General features: G+C 39.8%; 1 protein-coding gene across 1 annotated transcript; it reads left to right on the forward strand.

Moving 5' to 3' along the window:
* The first annotated feature begins 170 nt into the window (after positions 1–170).
* ostf1 (osteoclast stimulating factor 1) lies at positions 171–11503 on the forward strand. Its single transcript, XM_085475805.1, has 10 exons — positions 171–330; positions 3777–3823; positions 6918–6968; positions 7252–7315; positions 7460–7513; positions 7755–7862; positions 8118–8167; positions 8430–8508; positions 9161–9259; positions 11374–11503. Exons 1-10 carry the CDS (start codon positions 297–299, stop codon positions 11430–11432), a joined length of 645 nt encoding a protein of 214 aa, XP_085331931.1. The 5' UTR covers positions 171–296; the 3' UTR covers positions 11433–11503.
* Positions 11504–14668: the final 3165 nt, after the last annotated feature.

Here is a 14668-nt window from a genome sequence, read left to right on the forward strand (position 1 = left end):
TAAGAAAATGTAAATATATTTATACTTAATATATAGTCTATCATTATAATCTATAATATAATCTATAATTTGTTTGTTGTGAAATGTTGAAAACTTGGAAAAAAACGCTGCATTACATCCAAAAGGCAATCGATTGAGCGAGCCACAGGTTGGCGCATGCGCTGAATAACTTTTCCGCGTACTGAGCCGAACTTCCTCATTGAGCGTGCTAACAGCAGAGAACTCGACAGTCTTGCGACGATTGTGACTGAAACAGCACAGCGCGTTTCTTTTCGCTTTATCCGCCAGCCTCACAAATGTCGAAGCCTCCTCCCAAACCAGCCAAGCCAGGTAAGACCAAAACTACGAGGACATGTTGTTTAAACTTAACCTAAACTTGTGACGTGTTTATACGAGGACAACGCACCTTGTTGGCGTTAAACAGTTAATGGGCGGGCGCTCAACACTCCTCCACGGGCTCGGTTGATTTCTGTTGTTTGTCTGTGAAACCTTGTTTGGCTAATAGAAAGACAGGTCTTAAACTTTAATTGGAAGCCGTGTCGCTTTATCGCTAGCCCTGCCAGGACCGCGTTGGAGTTATTGAAAGCGCTTTCTGGCCATTCAATACACTGACGGGGCCATCCAGCTCTTACCAGCAGGCCTCTGTCACTTCCCTATTTCCATCACTCATGCAAAGAGAGCACCGCGAGTCAGTGGCTTTGGGTGAATAGGTGATAAGTCTGCGTGGTCAGTGACATCAGCTCTACTTCCTCCTTGCTCAGATTATTCTGGTAACCTCTTCCCAAACCTTACTTACCAACGTTAGAGCACGTCATAGCGTTTGCATTTACCTACGCACTGTGTCAGTGCAACAGGTGTACACAAGCAGCCTGTGTAGGAAGGAGAGGCGATATTCAGCTTAATAGGTATCCTTTGTTCAAAGCAATTACACAGATCTCCTGGTGCATATGTTTGAGGCTAAAAGTGAAACTGTGACTTCTCCCTCAATAAACTTGTAATGCTGTGGCAAGTGTTTTTTGAATTTCTATTTACTAAATAAAGTGTAAAATTTCATCGATCACGGTTGTAAGTACAGCATATGTGCACCTGTGATGAAATTTTAAGGCAGCGTGATGAGAGGGAGGCAGAAAATTGTACTTTAATGTGATAAAAAACAACTTTTGATTTATTGTTGTAATCATTTTTGAGCATTTCGTTCGTGCCCATGCTGCACTCTACTGCGCTGGTCTACCCATATTGAAATTGGGTGACTATTAATGTTTCTATGATTTGTAAAACTTTGGGATGTACAGAAAAACATTTAAATGTCCACAATGTCAAATCAAAGCTTTCTAAAGGAAAAAGTCAATTTCTTTACATCTTCTAGCCCAGGGCTGCCCAATCCCAGTCCTCGAGAGCTACTATCCTGCAGCTTTTAGATGCATCCCTACTCCAACACAGCTGAATCAAATGGTTTGATTACCTCTTCAGCATGCCATCATGTTTGGCAAAGGCCTGATAACAAGCCATTCATTTGATTCGGGTGTGTGGGAACAAGGATGCATCTAAAAGCTGCAGGACGGTAGCTCTCGAGGACCGGGATTGGGCACCCCTGTTCTAGCCAATGGTTTCTGCAGTAGTGTTGGCTAATTGCACCTAGTACACTATTCTCATCTTATGAATTAAATGTGGATGCAGGTAAATGCAGATGTTTGGGAGAAAAAAAAATCTCCATCTCACAGATGGGGAGAGAAGCATAAAATAACCTTCCTCGTGTGTGAAGTTAAAGGTGTTTATGTCTACAAACATGCTGACACAGCAAACACAGGCGCATCTCTTTACCCGCATGAAACACAATCTTTTGCGCTCCTCACAGTCCTTGACGAATCAGTCACGATGCCTCACCTGGCTGTAGGTGAGATCGCCTGTCAGTGACAGGTGGCAGGCCGGTGGGGCTCGTGCAGGAGTAAATGATCCATCCTGCTAAAGCTATTTTATCCAGATTCAGGATTGGTTTTCTGTAACTTTCCCTTTGGTGGATGTGCTCGGTGGATGTGCTCAGTGTCTGTGCATGAATTGGCTTTGGAGGAAAAAAAAAACAAAACATTGGCAAGTGTTTGTAGCCATGTGTGACCAAATAGCACCCCGAGGTATGCGTTCAGCTTGAACAAGAGCTAGCATGTTTTCTTTGGTTTTTTTGGTTGGTTGTTTTTTGCACCCACTTAGCCACATTTTTACAAGAAGGTTATGATTCTGTTTTTAAGGTATGTGCAGTTTAACAGAGGCAGCCCTGTGCAAACTCTGGTTTAGCAGATTAGAAGTTTAGATTACGTTGTTAAACTGAGCACTGAACATGACTGAGGGATCACATAACCACCATGACCAGACATGCTTTTTCAGAAGAGCTGCTGCAATAAAGTAAAATGTACAAAAAAAACACATAACTGGAATTCATTAAAAAGCTCACACAGTAATAGATGAAACATATACTGTCATTGCTTTGCTCATGTTAAGGCACAAATTTTCTTCTTTGTTTATTCATTAGATTTCTTTTTATCTTATTGTGTGCCCAGGGTTTAAAATGTAGCAAGAATTTAATTGAGCCAGCACAGGCCCTCAGTATGGGTCTGCAAAGCAGACGTGCTTACTGTGTTTGAACAGAGCTGGACTTGTGCGGCAGCTCAGCCCCCGTCAATCTGAGACACCGAGTCAGTGTGTTCACTAAACAGAAATCCTGAGTAACAGCACAGGCAGAGGGGATTTACAGAGTCCAGCGGTTAGGCCTGTGAAGTAAAGAGATCAGGAACGATGGACTCTAACTGGCCTTTGCATTTAAACATAAGACAGTGAATCAGTCACCTTGTGTTTAGTTGTGGTGAACACCTTTAACATATAACTGTTAGACAGTTGACACTGTGATAATCTTTCAAGTTAAAGCTGAAAGGATTGATAAAATAACCAAATAAAGGCATGATTGAAGATATCAGATATGCACCAATAGTGGGGCGGACGCATATTTTTTTCACTGGGTTTATTATTTAAAGCATATTATTAACATCTGTCTCCAATTTAAAACAAAAAACGGGTGTGTCAAAATTTTAAAAGGAAGTCCAAATTACGCTTATCTACCAGTCGATGCAAATCACAGGAAATTCTTTAACTTTGCAGGAGAGCATATTTATCCTGGTTTTGTTAACCAAAACAGGGTCGCTATTTGAGGGCTGAGTGTAACCAGCTCAGTAGTCTGTTTAGTAAACTTTGTGTCTATGTTGTAAACAACACAGCAGACTATATGTAACCTTACGTTAATGCCCAGAAACGGGCAGTTAGTTGAAATATAAAATGTTTATATCAAGTATTTAAATACGTTTTGAAAGCTTGACCATGGCTGTTCAAGCTTTTGATGTAGTTTAGCAGTTGACTAAAGCCACAGCATAGTAGCAACTCAGCAGCAGAGCTCAACCTCAAGTTTGAGCTACCAGTGGCCCCGAGTGCAGCTACACACAACAACCACTCACACTGTTGATGCTGTTTTTTGTGCCTGTTGTACGTGTTGAAATGTCTTTTTGTTTACATAATAGATAACGTCTCACCTTTGATTTGTGCACTTGAGAAAAGAGAGTAGTTTACCACATTAGAAGCTGCCTTCTGCACGCACTCACCTGTATACTCACTGGACTGAAACTAGCTGGGTGTTCTGCGGGGCTTAACCAGGAGTGGTTTCACCTCACTTTTGTTTGTCACAGAGTGCGCACACATATTGTGTCTAACATCTAGTCTGTTTTTGTCTTCACTAGGCCAAGTCAAGGTTTTCAGAGCTTTGTTCACCTTCGACCCACGGACAGTAAGAGTTTTTTCTTTGTTGAGATTAATTCTTTTTCTTTTTACTTTCATAACTTTATTCTGATCATCAATTAATCTTAGCGTTTCTCACAAGGTTAGGATGCTAGGGATGGGGTAATGCCTGAACTGTGTTTCAGCTGGAAATATATGACATAACCAGAGAATCCTTTTAACCCTATGCCATAACCTGATATGCACCTCCCAGGAAGTGTAACTACACTTTGAGTAAACGCAGCCTGCAATGACTTTGAATGGTGTGGAAGGCTGTGGTGTAGGGTTAAGAGTAGTTTCCAGTTAGTTCGTAAGAGGCAGCTAGAAGATGGTGATGATGACAAGGCAGGGGAATCAAAACAAAGTCCCAAAATCGGAATATTTGATCATAAAATCTTAATTATACTTAAATATTAGAAGATTTTATTTATACTAATATATCAATACACTCCTCCACTGGTCCTGTCTAGGCTGTCGGCCAAAACAATATTAACAGTACTTCAAACCAGTGCCTCTGGTGGGTGGGCATCAGGAAGGGCCAGTCACATTTCAGTAGGGAGTACCATCCCACCACTCTGCACGCTTCCTGCAGCTCAGAGCAGGTGTCTTGAGCAGAAGGACTGCTGTTTCAAGCTGTAATTCATGATGATGTAGGTGGATTGTATCAATCTCTGTGATAAGATCTCACTGGGGAAGTGGTTAACTGATATCGAGCATCACCACAATGGTAACCTAGACAGGAAGGTAGCAAGTATGTGAAGCTAAATTCGGGAAGGGTGGGGCCAGCTTGTTAGCAATGACTGAACTTTCAAAGTAAGAGTGAAGGAATGACTCACTGGTAAATTAGCATCAGAAGGTGTCATTTTTTTCAGACTTACTAAGAAAAAATTAATAACCTACTAAACATACTATAAAAGGTAATTCTGTTCATGTGGGCATAGCTACGTCCACACGAACAGAACTGAATCAGCTCTTTGGGATTTCCTTAAATGAATGATTGCACATGCATTGAGTAGGGGTGCAACGATACACAAAATTCACGGTTCGGTTCGATACTTTGGTGTCACGGTTCGATATTTTTTCGATACAAAAAAAATGTTCATGCCTTTTTAATTTGTCATTTATTAAAATTATAAATATATATTTTAACTCAAAAGTACAGTTTTTAAATTTAACCCTAACCCTTGTGCGTGTTTTTTATTTTGACAGCGAATGCGCACCTGCGGACCACTTATGTGCAGCCCTGGTTATTTAGCTCGTCATATTGCAGCCACAGAAATTCTTTTGTCCATGAAACCATAAAGCTGCACTTTCTTTTTGCCTTATAGTCTCATTTGTCATAACTTCTCCGTTTTGTGGTAAGCTTTTCTTTGGCTGTCACTTCTTCACCCTGACCTGTCTTATTTGGCTCAGCAGAACTAAAATATATATCTGTCTGTGAAGGTTCTCAGTCATCCAGGTCATCGTAGTCAAATATAAATCCTGCTGCTTTTACACACGCACTCACATAAGCTCAGCGATTCTCTGCGCGATCAACCTCTCACATGTTTAAGCTGCGGGAGATTTCACTTGTCATATTTGCATAGTAAGCTAACAATTAATAAGACGATGTCAGAGGAATTGGTGCGCAAATTATCATCACTCACAGATCAGTGCTGTCGCTCTCTATACACAGTTCGCGCGATTGCAAAGTGAAAGCAAAAAAACAAGCGCAAATTCAAACGCGACTTCAATATGTCACATATTGACAGTGGCTCACCGATGCCAATGACATAATTACCCAGCTACATTTCCGAAAGAATGCAAAAGCATTGACATATATTTTTCCTTCCTACAATAGCCCGACTGAAAAAGATCGCTAGCTCCGGGACGTCGGGCTAGCGATATTGCGAGCCCTGTATCTGATTGAGGAATCACTCATCTTTGGAAAAGAGTTTATTACAGAGAAATGTCTCTTTCCAAAATAAAAGCTATACTATCCGCTTCTTCTGGGCTATATTCTCAGCAGCATAAGGAGAATCATGTGCTAACAGCTGTCTAAATGACTCGGCTAAAGTTAGTAGCATGCTTGTTGTTTTTGTCTTTGCACTAGGATGATGTCGGCGTAAATGTGCAGTCATATTCGTTGTGTTCCCACTAGTGCTTTCAGGTTAATCTCGTTGAAATGACCTTAACGCCACAACACGGCAAATCTCCGTTAACGAGCTACCGCCGATCGCCCCGTGCATGGGGCTAGACGGCCAACACGTTAACGAGCTAACTGCGCTAACACACTAGTTCCCACCCATGTAATTGAGCATTGCGTGGCACATCCAACATACTGTTTTACTTTAGTCCATGACTCGCTTACCTTCAGGGTCATACGTCACATGAAAACCAAAATAATTCCAAACGCCAGATCTGAATGAGGGTGGGGGAGGTCCATGTTGTAAGGGGAGCTTAACTTCTGTCTCGCTAGCTTGCCCTGCGCTCTTCCTTCTGACGATGCTGTCTGTGTTGAGCGCTCAGTGAATCTGCGTTCGACTACTCCGCCTAGGCTGCACTGTCGACCCTAGGCGGAGTAGTCGAACGCAGATTCACTGAGCGCTCAACACAGACAGCATCGTCAGAAGGAAAGTTGATAAAATAAATTACAAATGTTGTATTGTTCGATACATATGCGTACCGAACCGAAAGCACTTTATCGAACGGTTCAATATCGATACGAATATCGTTGCACTCCTAGCATTGAGATACCAAACCTTTCCTCCAAGTAAGCGCTATACATGGGAAACACTTTGGCAGAAGTCGTCTAAACCACCAAATTGCAAACTGAGTTACCAGTTGCTTTCATGTTTTTCATGTGTTGGTCTAGATTTGGTTGCAGAAAAAAAAGGGGGAGGCTGCTTAAAATACAACACAAATCTGACATTAGTGTTGAGGTCAGAAAAGTGTGAATGCCACATCCTGGGTCACTGATGGTTATAAATGGCCTGTACTTGTATAGAGCTTTACTTAGTCCCTAAGAACCCCAAAGGCTTCACACTACATTCAGTCATTCACCCATTCACACACACATTCACACACCGGTTATCAACTTGTAACAGTGTCTTTTTATTTTCTAGCCAGATGAGTTATATTTCGAAGAAGGAGACATCTTGTACATCTCTGACACAGTAAGTGGAAACCCTAGAAGCTACATCATGTAACAGCCATCTTTTATTCCACGGTTTTGTTTCCCATCGAGTTTTAATTTAACTTAAGTTTTTCTTCCTCTTTCTGTGGAATCATAATCTTGCTTTCTCTGCATTTTTTGCCTTCCTTTTGTGTTATTATTTTTCCATTTTTACACCTCCCCCCACTTCAGTGTTGTATTGAAGCAGATTAATTTATTGCTTCATTTAGTTATTAGTTTATTTTGGTCTTTTCTTTCTTAACAAATACTTCTCTATTACTCAGAGTGACACTAACTGGTGGAAAGGGACATGTAGAGGAAGAACAGGATTAATTCCAAGTAACTATGGTGAGTACACATCTCAATTTCACAGTTAAATAGCAGATATATTAATGAGTACAGTACTATGCGGTGTAGCTCGTACAAAAACGATAGTTCTGTCCCTTAAGTTAATTTTCCATAATGCACTGATGCCCTTGTTTTGTTTTTCAGTGGCTGAGCAGGCAGAGTCTATCGACAATCCGATGCATGAGGCAGCCAAACGAGGTAGATGGCAATATTTCTACTAGTCTTTATTTGTTGCTCTTAATTCTTGGTTGAGGTCTGGCTGCATTTAGATACAGGAGGGTTTTTTTTAATCCTAAGACAGTTCTCTTTTGTCTGTCTGTGTGACTGTTATGACAGTGTTTCTGTTCCTGCTGAAAACCTGTACCACTGTTTACATTATTAGTAAAGTTCTCCATTTGACTCTGTGTGTTCGTTGCGTACATACTGGTTATTTAAACAGGCAATCTGAGCTGGCTGAGAGAATGTTTGGACAATAAAGTTGGAATAAACGGGCTGGATAAGGCTGGAAACACTGCCCTCTACTGGGGATGCCATGGGGGACATAAAGGTAAGAGTAAAGTAGTTTTTTGATGTCAGAGATTATGGATCAGCTACTTATTACATTTCAGAAATCTTAAATGTTGACAGACGCGCGCGCACACACACACACACACACACACACACACACACACAGAGGGAGCTCTGTTTCCAATGAAAAGTTAAGTACAAGAAAATAGGAACTTGTTCTTTGCCCTCCATTGTTTCTCCATTACTGTTAGGTAACATTTAACATGAAATCTCTTCTCTTGTATTTCTGTACCAGATGTGGTGGAGCTTTTGCTCACCCAGCCCAATGTGGAGCTCAACCAGCAGGTGAGGCAGGTTTAAAGTCACATTCAGAATTCAGAAGATTTGGAAGGAGTGTCAACAGTTTAACGTGTGTAAGGAAACTGATGTTATTCAACACCCAGTTTATCATGCTAGGAAAAACAGAGAAGAAACTGTTGTGGACAAAAAATTGATCAACAAAAAGTTCAGTGTGATGATGTCGTGATTTCATAAACCTTGTGTGGTTTGGGTGAAAGTAGATCCTTGTCAGGGTGTTTGCCAGTAACAATCATGTTTTGTGTTTCAGAATAAACTCGGAGATACCCCACTGCACGCTGCCTCCTGGAAGGGTTACTCTGACATAGTGGAAATGCTGCTTAACAAGAGTGAGTATCCATCCATGTTGCTTTTTTGTGTTTAAAAGAATACATTGGTCAGCAGGGTCATCTTTGCTGTTTTGCTAGAAACTCTGCAGGGATGGACGGAAAGAAATCTCCTGAAATATTTTATGAAACTGAGATGGGAGCGTGTGGCTTCAGTTTGAGTAGACAATAAGTGACTGTGATCCACACATTAAAACAAAGTTTTTCATGAAAACAGGTTTCATCTTTATCAGTTTTCATTGGCTGTTGTATGTACTATGTACAAATTACACGTAAAGAAAAAAAATGCTGCCAGACATTAAAATATACATAGGTAGTTTAAGACAAGGAAACTGCCGTCAAAGTACTGACATTATAGAAACATAACTAAAATTACACATCCTGTTGGGCTGATTTAAAAAAAAAAAAAAAAAAAAAAAAGTAGATCTTGCCACTTGAGGGTATTATTGAAGAAAAAGCCTGCATTTCCTGTTAAATCTACCCCGAGGATCTGGATTACTCATACTCATAATTCTTCAGTTTGTATAACAAATAACGTCTTTTTAATCCAAGCAAAGGTGGGTGGCAAGATAGGCTTTCAAGTTAAAAGAAAAATTCTAGCTGCAGACCAGTCTGGATGTCAGGTGAAAATTTATGTTACTTATGTTTGTTTCAGATGCGAGAATAGACATCAGGAATAATGAGAACAAGTTGGCTGTGGACATGGCCACAAATGCCCAGTGTGCGTCACTTATCAAAAGGAGGCAGGGAGGCCGTAAGTAAAGCTGCTGTTACGGAGCAGCCACACAGCATTACCCACACACACTCACACAATCTCACATTCACACAGTCCCAGAAACTCTCTCTGCTCAGTTAGTGTAAGTTCAGCACCTACCACAAGAGTCACTTGTTGTAGTTACTGAGCTGATCACAGGAAAACTGAACTGAACTGAACTGAACTATATATATATATATATATATATATATATATATATATATATATATATATATATATATATATATATATATATATATATATATATATATATATATATATATATATATATATATATATATTTCTTTTTTTTTTTTTTAGGGGTGCAACGATATTCGTATCGATATTGAACCGTTCGATACAGTGCTTTCGGTTCGGTACGCATATGTATCGAACAATACAACATTTGTAATTTATTTTATCAACTTTCCTTCTGACGATGCTATCTGTGTTGAGCGCTCAGTGGATCTGCGTTCGACTACTCCGCCTAGGCTGCACTGTCTAGCGCAGATCCACTGAGCGCTCAACACAGACAGCATAGTCAGGAGGAAGAGCGCAGGGCAAGCTAGCGAGACAGAAGTTAAGCTCTCCTTGCAAGCTGGACCTCCCCCACCCTCATTCAGATCTGGCGTTTGGAATTATTTTGGTTTTCATGTGACGTATGACCCTGAAGGTAAGCGAGTCATGGACTAAAGTAAAACAGTATGTTGGATGTGCCATGCAATGCTTAATTACATTGGTGTGAACTAGTGTGTTAGCGCAGTTAGCTCGTTAACGTGTTGGCCGTCTAGCCCCATGCACGGCGGTAGCTCGTTAACGGAGATTTGCCGTGTTGTGGCGTTAAGGTCATTTCAACGAGATTAACCTGAAAGCACTAGTGGGAACACAACGAATATGACTGCACATTTACGCCGACATCATCCTAGTGCAAAGACAAAAACAACAAGCATGCTACTAACTTTAGCCGAGTCATTTAGACAGCTGTTAGCACGTGATTCTCCTTATGCTGCTGAGAATATAGCCCAGAAGAAGCGGATAGTATAGCTTTTATTTTGGAAAGAGACATTTCTCTGTAATAAACTCTCTTTTCCAAAGATGAGTGATTCCTCAATCAGATACAGGGCTTGCAAAATCGCTAGCCCGAGGTCCCGGAGCTAGCGATCTTTCCAGTCGGGCTACAAAAATCTCTCTGCCCTGCCCGTCGGGCTATTGTAGGAAAAATATATGTCAATGCTTTTGCATTCTTTCAGAAATGTAGCTGGGTAATTATGTCATTGGCATCGGTGAGCCACTGTCAATATGTGACATATTGAAATCGCGTTTGAATTTGCGCTTGTTTTTTTGCTTTCACTTTGCAATGACAGCACTGATCTGTGAGTGATGATAATTTGTGCACCAATTCCTCTGACATCGTCTTATTAATCGTTAGCTTACTATGCAAACATGACAAGTGAAATCTCCCGCAGCTTAAACATGTGAGAGGTTGATCGCGCAGAGAATCGCTGAGCTTATGTGAGTCGTGTGTAAAAGTAGCAGTATATATATATTTTAGTTCTGCTGAGCCAAATAAGACAGGTCAGGGTGAAGAAGTGACAGCCAAAGAAAAGCTTACCACAAAACGGAGAAGTTATGACAAATGAGACTATAAGGCAAAAAGAACGTGCAGCTTTATGGTTTCATGGACAAAAGAATTTCTGTGGCTGCAATATGACGAGCTAAATAACCAGGGCTGCACATAAGTGGTCCGCAGGTGCGCATTCGCTGTCAAAATAAAAAATGCGCACAAGGGTTGGGGTTAAATTTAAAAACTGTACTTTTGAGTTAAAATATATATTTATAATTTTAATAAATGAAATATTAAAAAGGCATGAACATTTTTTTGTATCGAAAAAATATCGAACCGTGACACCAAAGTACCGAACCGTGAATTTTGTGTATCGTTGCACCCCTAAAAAAAAAAAAAATATATATATATATATATATTTTATTATTTCCCCCCCCCCCATTCGTCAGTTGAGGAAAGACATGAAGTGTACAGAGATGATGCAGTTACACATAATATGTAAAAATAGTGCAGTATGTTTGTCATTAACTATCCATTTCCTGTGTTGCAGAAACCACCCGCATACACAGCAATGCTGAAGAGTATTTGGACGATGAGGACTCTGACTGAGCTGGCCCCATTAAACCATTACCTCTGTCTTCCATTGGGTTTGGGGCTCGTGATCCTTGCAGAGTCTTATTACAGGACCTAAAGTGGAATTGCTGTGTAACTGTAACTTCATTTTAGTTCAGTTATTTTGTTCAAACACCTCACTCCTCTGCCCTCAGCCTCACTTCAGTGCGAGTCTCTGAGCTTTGAATTAGTGTGTTTTACAGTTGGCCTGCTTTTTCTACCCCGAGTGGATTTCCACATGTGGGGGATTTGTCTTGGAGGATCGATTGTGCACTGTGGGCTGAAGGGCAGAGTATATGTAGTAGCAGAAAAGGGACCAAAACTCTTAGAAACACATTCCAAACATACAGCTTATGTTTAACCTATTAAAGTGCCAATGCAGATTAAACATTGATCTGGTTTCTACTTAAGTTTTTCAAGCTCCACTTAAATTGCTGAACTACAAACATGAGCAGAAGGAATTGGAAACACATTACCACAACTACAAACCTTTATGTACATTAGGAAGACTATTAAACATGTATTTAGCTCCAACATTTCCCCCCTAATAGATTTCCCCACATATATTCTCAACACTTAAATTATGCATGCAACCGATGTGCATAAATGGGCTTAATGTGGCCGGAGTATGTGTAAGCATCTCATCTAGCAGTAAACTCACTTGTTGAACTCTATACTGCTTGTGTTTTTATAACATTTCCACCGCTGTTAAGAGCCTGCTTTCAGCTCACTGTAATTAAAAATAATATTCCTCATGTAAACTAAACATTACTCTGAACTCTTTCAAGCTTTTGATTTCCATCTTGTGAGCATATTTCTGGTTTTATTGCTGCTTTCCAACAGATTGAGGGGGAAAAGTGCCTTAAATGTAAATTCGTGCGAGTGTTTGCGGTTGTTTTTCTCTTCTTCAGTGTGAACATGTTTGTCTTCAGAGGTTATGAATTTCTTAAGAGGACTGTTCAGGATTTCTGTCTGCTCTTTCTTCAATCTCAAATAAAGATTTTTTTTTTTAACTTATGTACACTGAATGGATATTTTTGAAAGAAAATAGAGAAATGTGTCTTGACAGAAGCAGTGCAGTGGGATTATGTACTTACTGACCACTTTATTGGGTACACTTGTTCAGCTTTAACACAGGTATCAAATCCTTCAGTCACACGGCAGCAACTCTGCATGTAGACACGGTCTGCATTCACACTGAGCATCACAACGGGGAAGAAACTTTGAATGTGGCTCAATCATGCAGTTCGGAAAAGTGTGGGGGATAATTTATTAGCCTATGACCAACTGAGCATCATTTAAACACTACAGCCTGTCTAAGTATTATTATTAATAAATTGTTGAACGTTATGTGTACCGGTCTTCTGATGGTTGCTCAACACAGTATGTAGTGGAACGGGAGATTCACGTTATGGATTTGCGGCACCAGCTGTACGATATCATCATCTGAAAATGGACCAAAATCTCCGAGGGATGTTTCTGGCAACTTATGAACCACATGATGAATTAGGGCAACTCAGAAGGCAAAAGGGTGTCCAACTATGTACGGTACTAAGGCATACTCAAAGTGAGCAGTGAGTGTAATTAACTACTCATAGCCTCTCATCCAAACAAATTCCTCTCATTACTAAATGCACATGTGAAAACATGTAATAAGGTTGTAAACTCTAATAATTATAATAATCCAATAAAGAACATGTTCCAAAAAGTTTCCTCAGACCAACATAAATAAATTCATAAAAGTTAAAGATTTCCTTTATTACAAAGTCGGCATGTTGATGACATTCCACAAAGGCAAAAAATACAAGAACCCAAAAATACAGCAAGTCTTTGATGAGGGATTCATGCTACATGACTGCAGGACCAGAGAAACTAAGAGGACAGGTAGAGCAGAACCAGGACATCGTGTTCTTCCTCAGTTTCCTCCTGATATAGTAAGAACTTTGTTTTTCTACATCCATTCAATGCCAAATGCAAAAATAAATAAATAAACCAAACAGTTACTGAACATGTTTCCTATACAGCAGAAGAAAGGGAAGCAACTGCTTTTATTTAATCAAGAGCTGAAAAAGAAAATTCTTCTTTTTTTGAATGAGTTGGTTCTTTTTTGTATTCTTTTAGGACTTGATTATTCTTTGCTGGGACAACGTTTTTGCTTTTTTTTAAAGAAATGTTGTCCTTTTTCCTTATATAAAATTATGAAACTAATTTATCTTCATTCAGCAGACAAGGAAGAGCAGATGAAAACTAGATTTTACCTAATATTTAATAAAATATTTCTGCAGCTGAGTGGTAAAAGAATGTAGTCTCTTTGAAAAAAATCTACCCAGCAGGATGTTTAGTAACACCGAGCAGCAAACAGCATGTAAATGGTGTCTCAGCAGGACTGCGCTTCACTCCTAGAACTATCAATATAAAGATGCATGCCTTGACTTCACAGTAAAAAACTGGTAATAAATACACGGCTCACTGTCAGGTAGCAAAAGATACAAATGATGCTATCTGTGGATTCCACATTATCTGTGGAAGCCATTAAAGAAGCTCTGATTGACCTCCAGAGATACAAAGAAGGTTCTTCATAGTGAACCACACACAGAGGCATACATATATGTATATATTTATAAATTAATTACACAGGTTCACACAGTCAAATAAAAAAAAAACCCAAATCATGTCCACTCTTTTCAAGAAGCTCTAGAAATTCTGCAGGATTTAAAGTAGCAGTACTTGTAAGACTTACTAAAACACACTTTTCATCTCTCTTTTTAAAGCAAGGGTGTCAAACTTATGGTCCACAGGCCAGAACCAGCCTGCCAAAGGATCCAATCAGGCTTGTTGCATAACTTTTCCAAGTGTGAAATTTGCAAAGAAGACATTAATTTTAGGTTGTCATTTTCTTTTGCACCGGTAAGCAAAACGTTCTGAATAAACAATGATGAAAGTGTTATTGTCCATCTGAATCATCATTAGTCTGAATGTGGAAAAACAACCATTTTTCTTAAAGATGTTTCAGTTTGCGCATCATCAGTTTTATAAATAGATCATTAGCAATAACCTGAATGTACTGAAACTGCTCTTCACAAAAAGAAAGGGGAACAATTAGTCAGAAGCTTCAGCGATGCAGGCGGCCCACTTGAGCTGTAAGTCACTTATGAGCAAAGATGAGTCTGATACCCTTGTTCTGAAAATGCAAAAACCACATTTCCTCATTTTCCGTGACGTTTCTGTCAGAC

This window comes from Copadichromis virginalis, linkage group LG12, assembly GCF_057382275.1.
Source record: "Copadichromis virginalis isolate Kocher_CV1m ecotype Utaka linkage group LG12, C_Virginalis_male_GT1.1, whole genome shotgun sequence".
NCBI lineage: Eukaryota > Metazoa > Chordata > Actinopteri > Cichliformes > Cichlidae > Copadichromis > Copadichromis virginalis.

Excerpts from the sequence above, each read along its gene's own strand:
- ostf1 (XM_085475805.1), top strand. The coding sequence starts at position 297 with ATGTCGAAGCCTCCTCCCAAACCAGCCAAGCCAG. Across the intron at positions 331-3,776 it reads TCCCAAACCAGCCAAGCCAG|GCCAAGTCAAGGTTTTCAGA; the intron begins GTAAGACCAAAA and ends TGTCTTCACTAG. Across the intron at positions 7,514-7,754 it reads GCATGAGGCAGCCAAACGAG|GCAATCTGAGCTGGCTGAGA; the intron begins GTAGATGGCAAT and ends TTATTTAAACAG.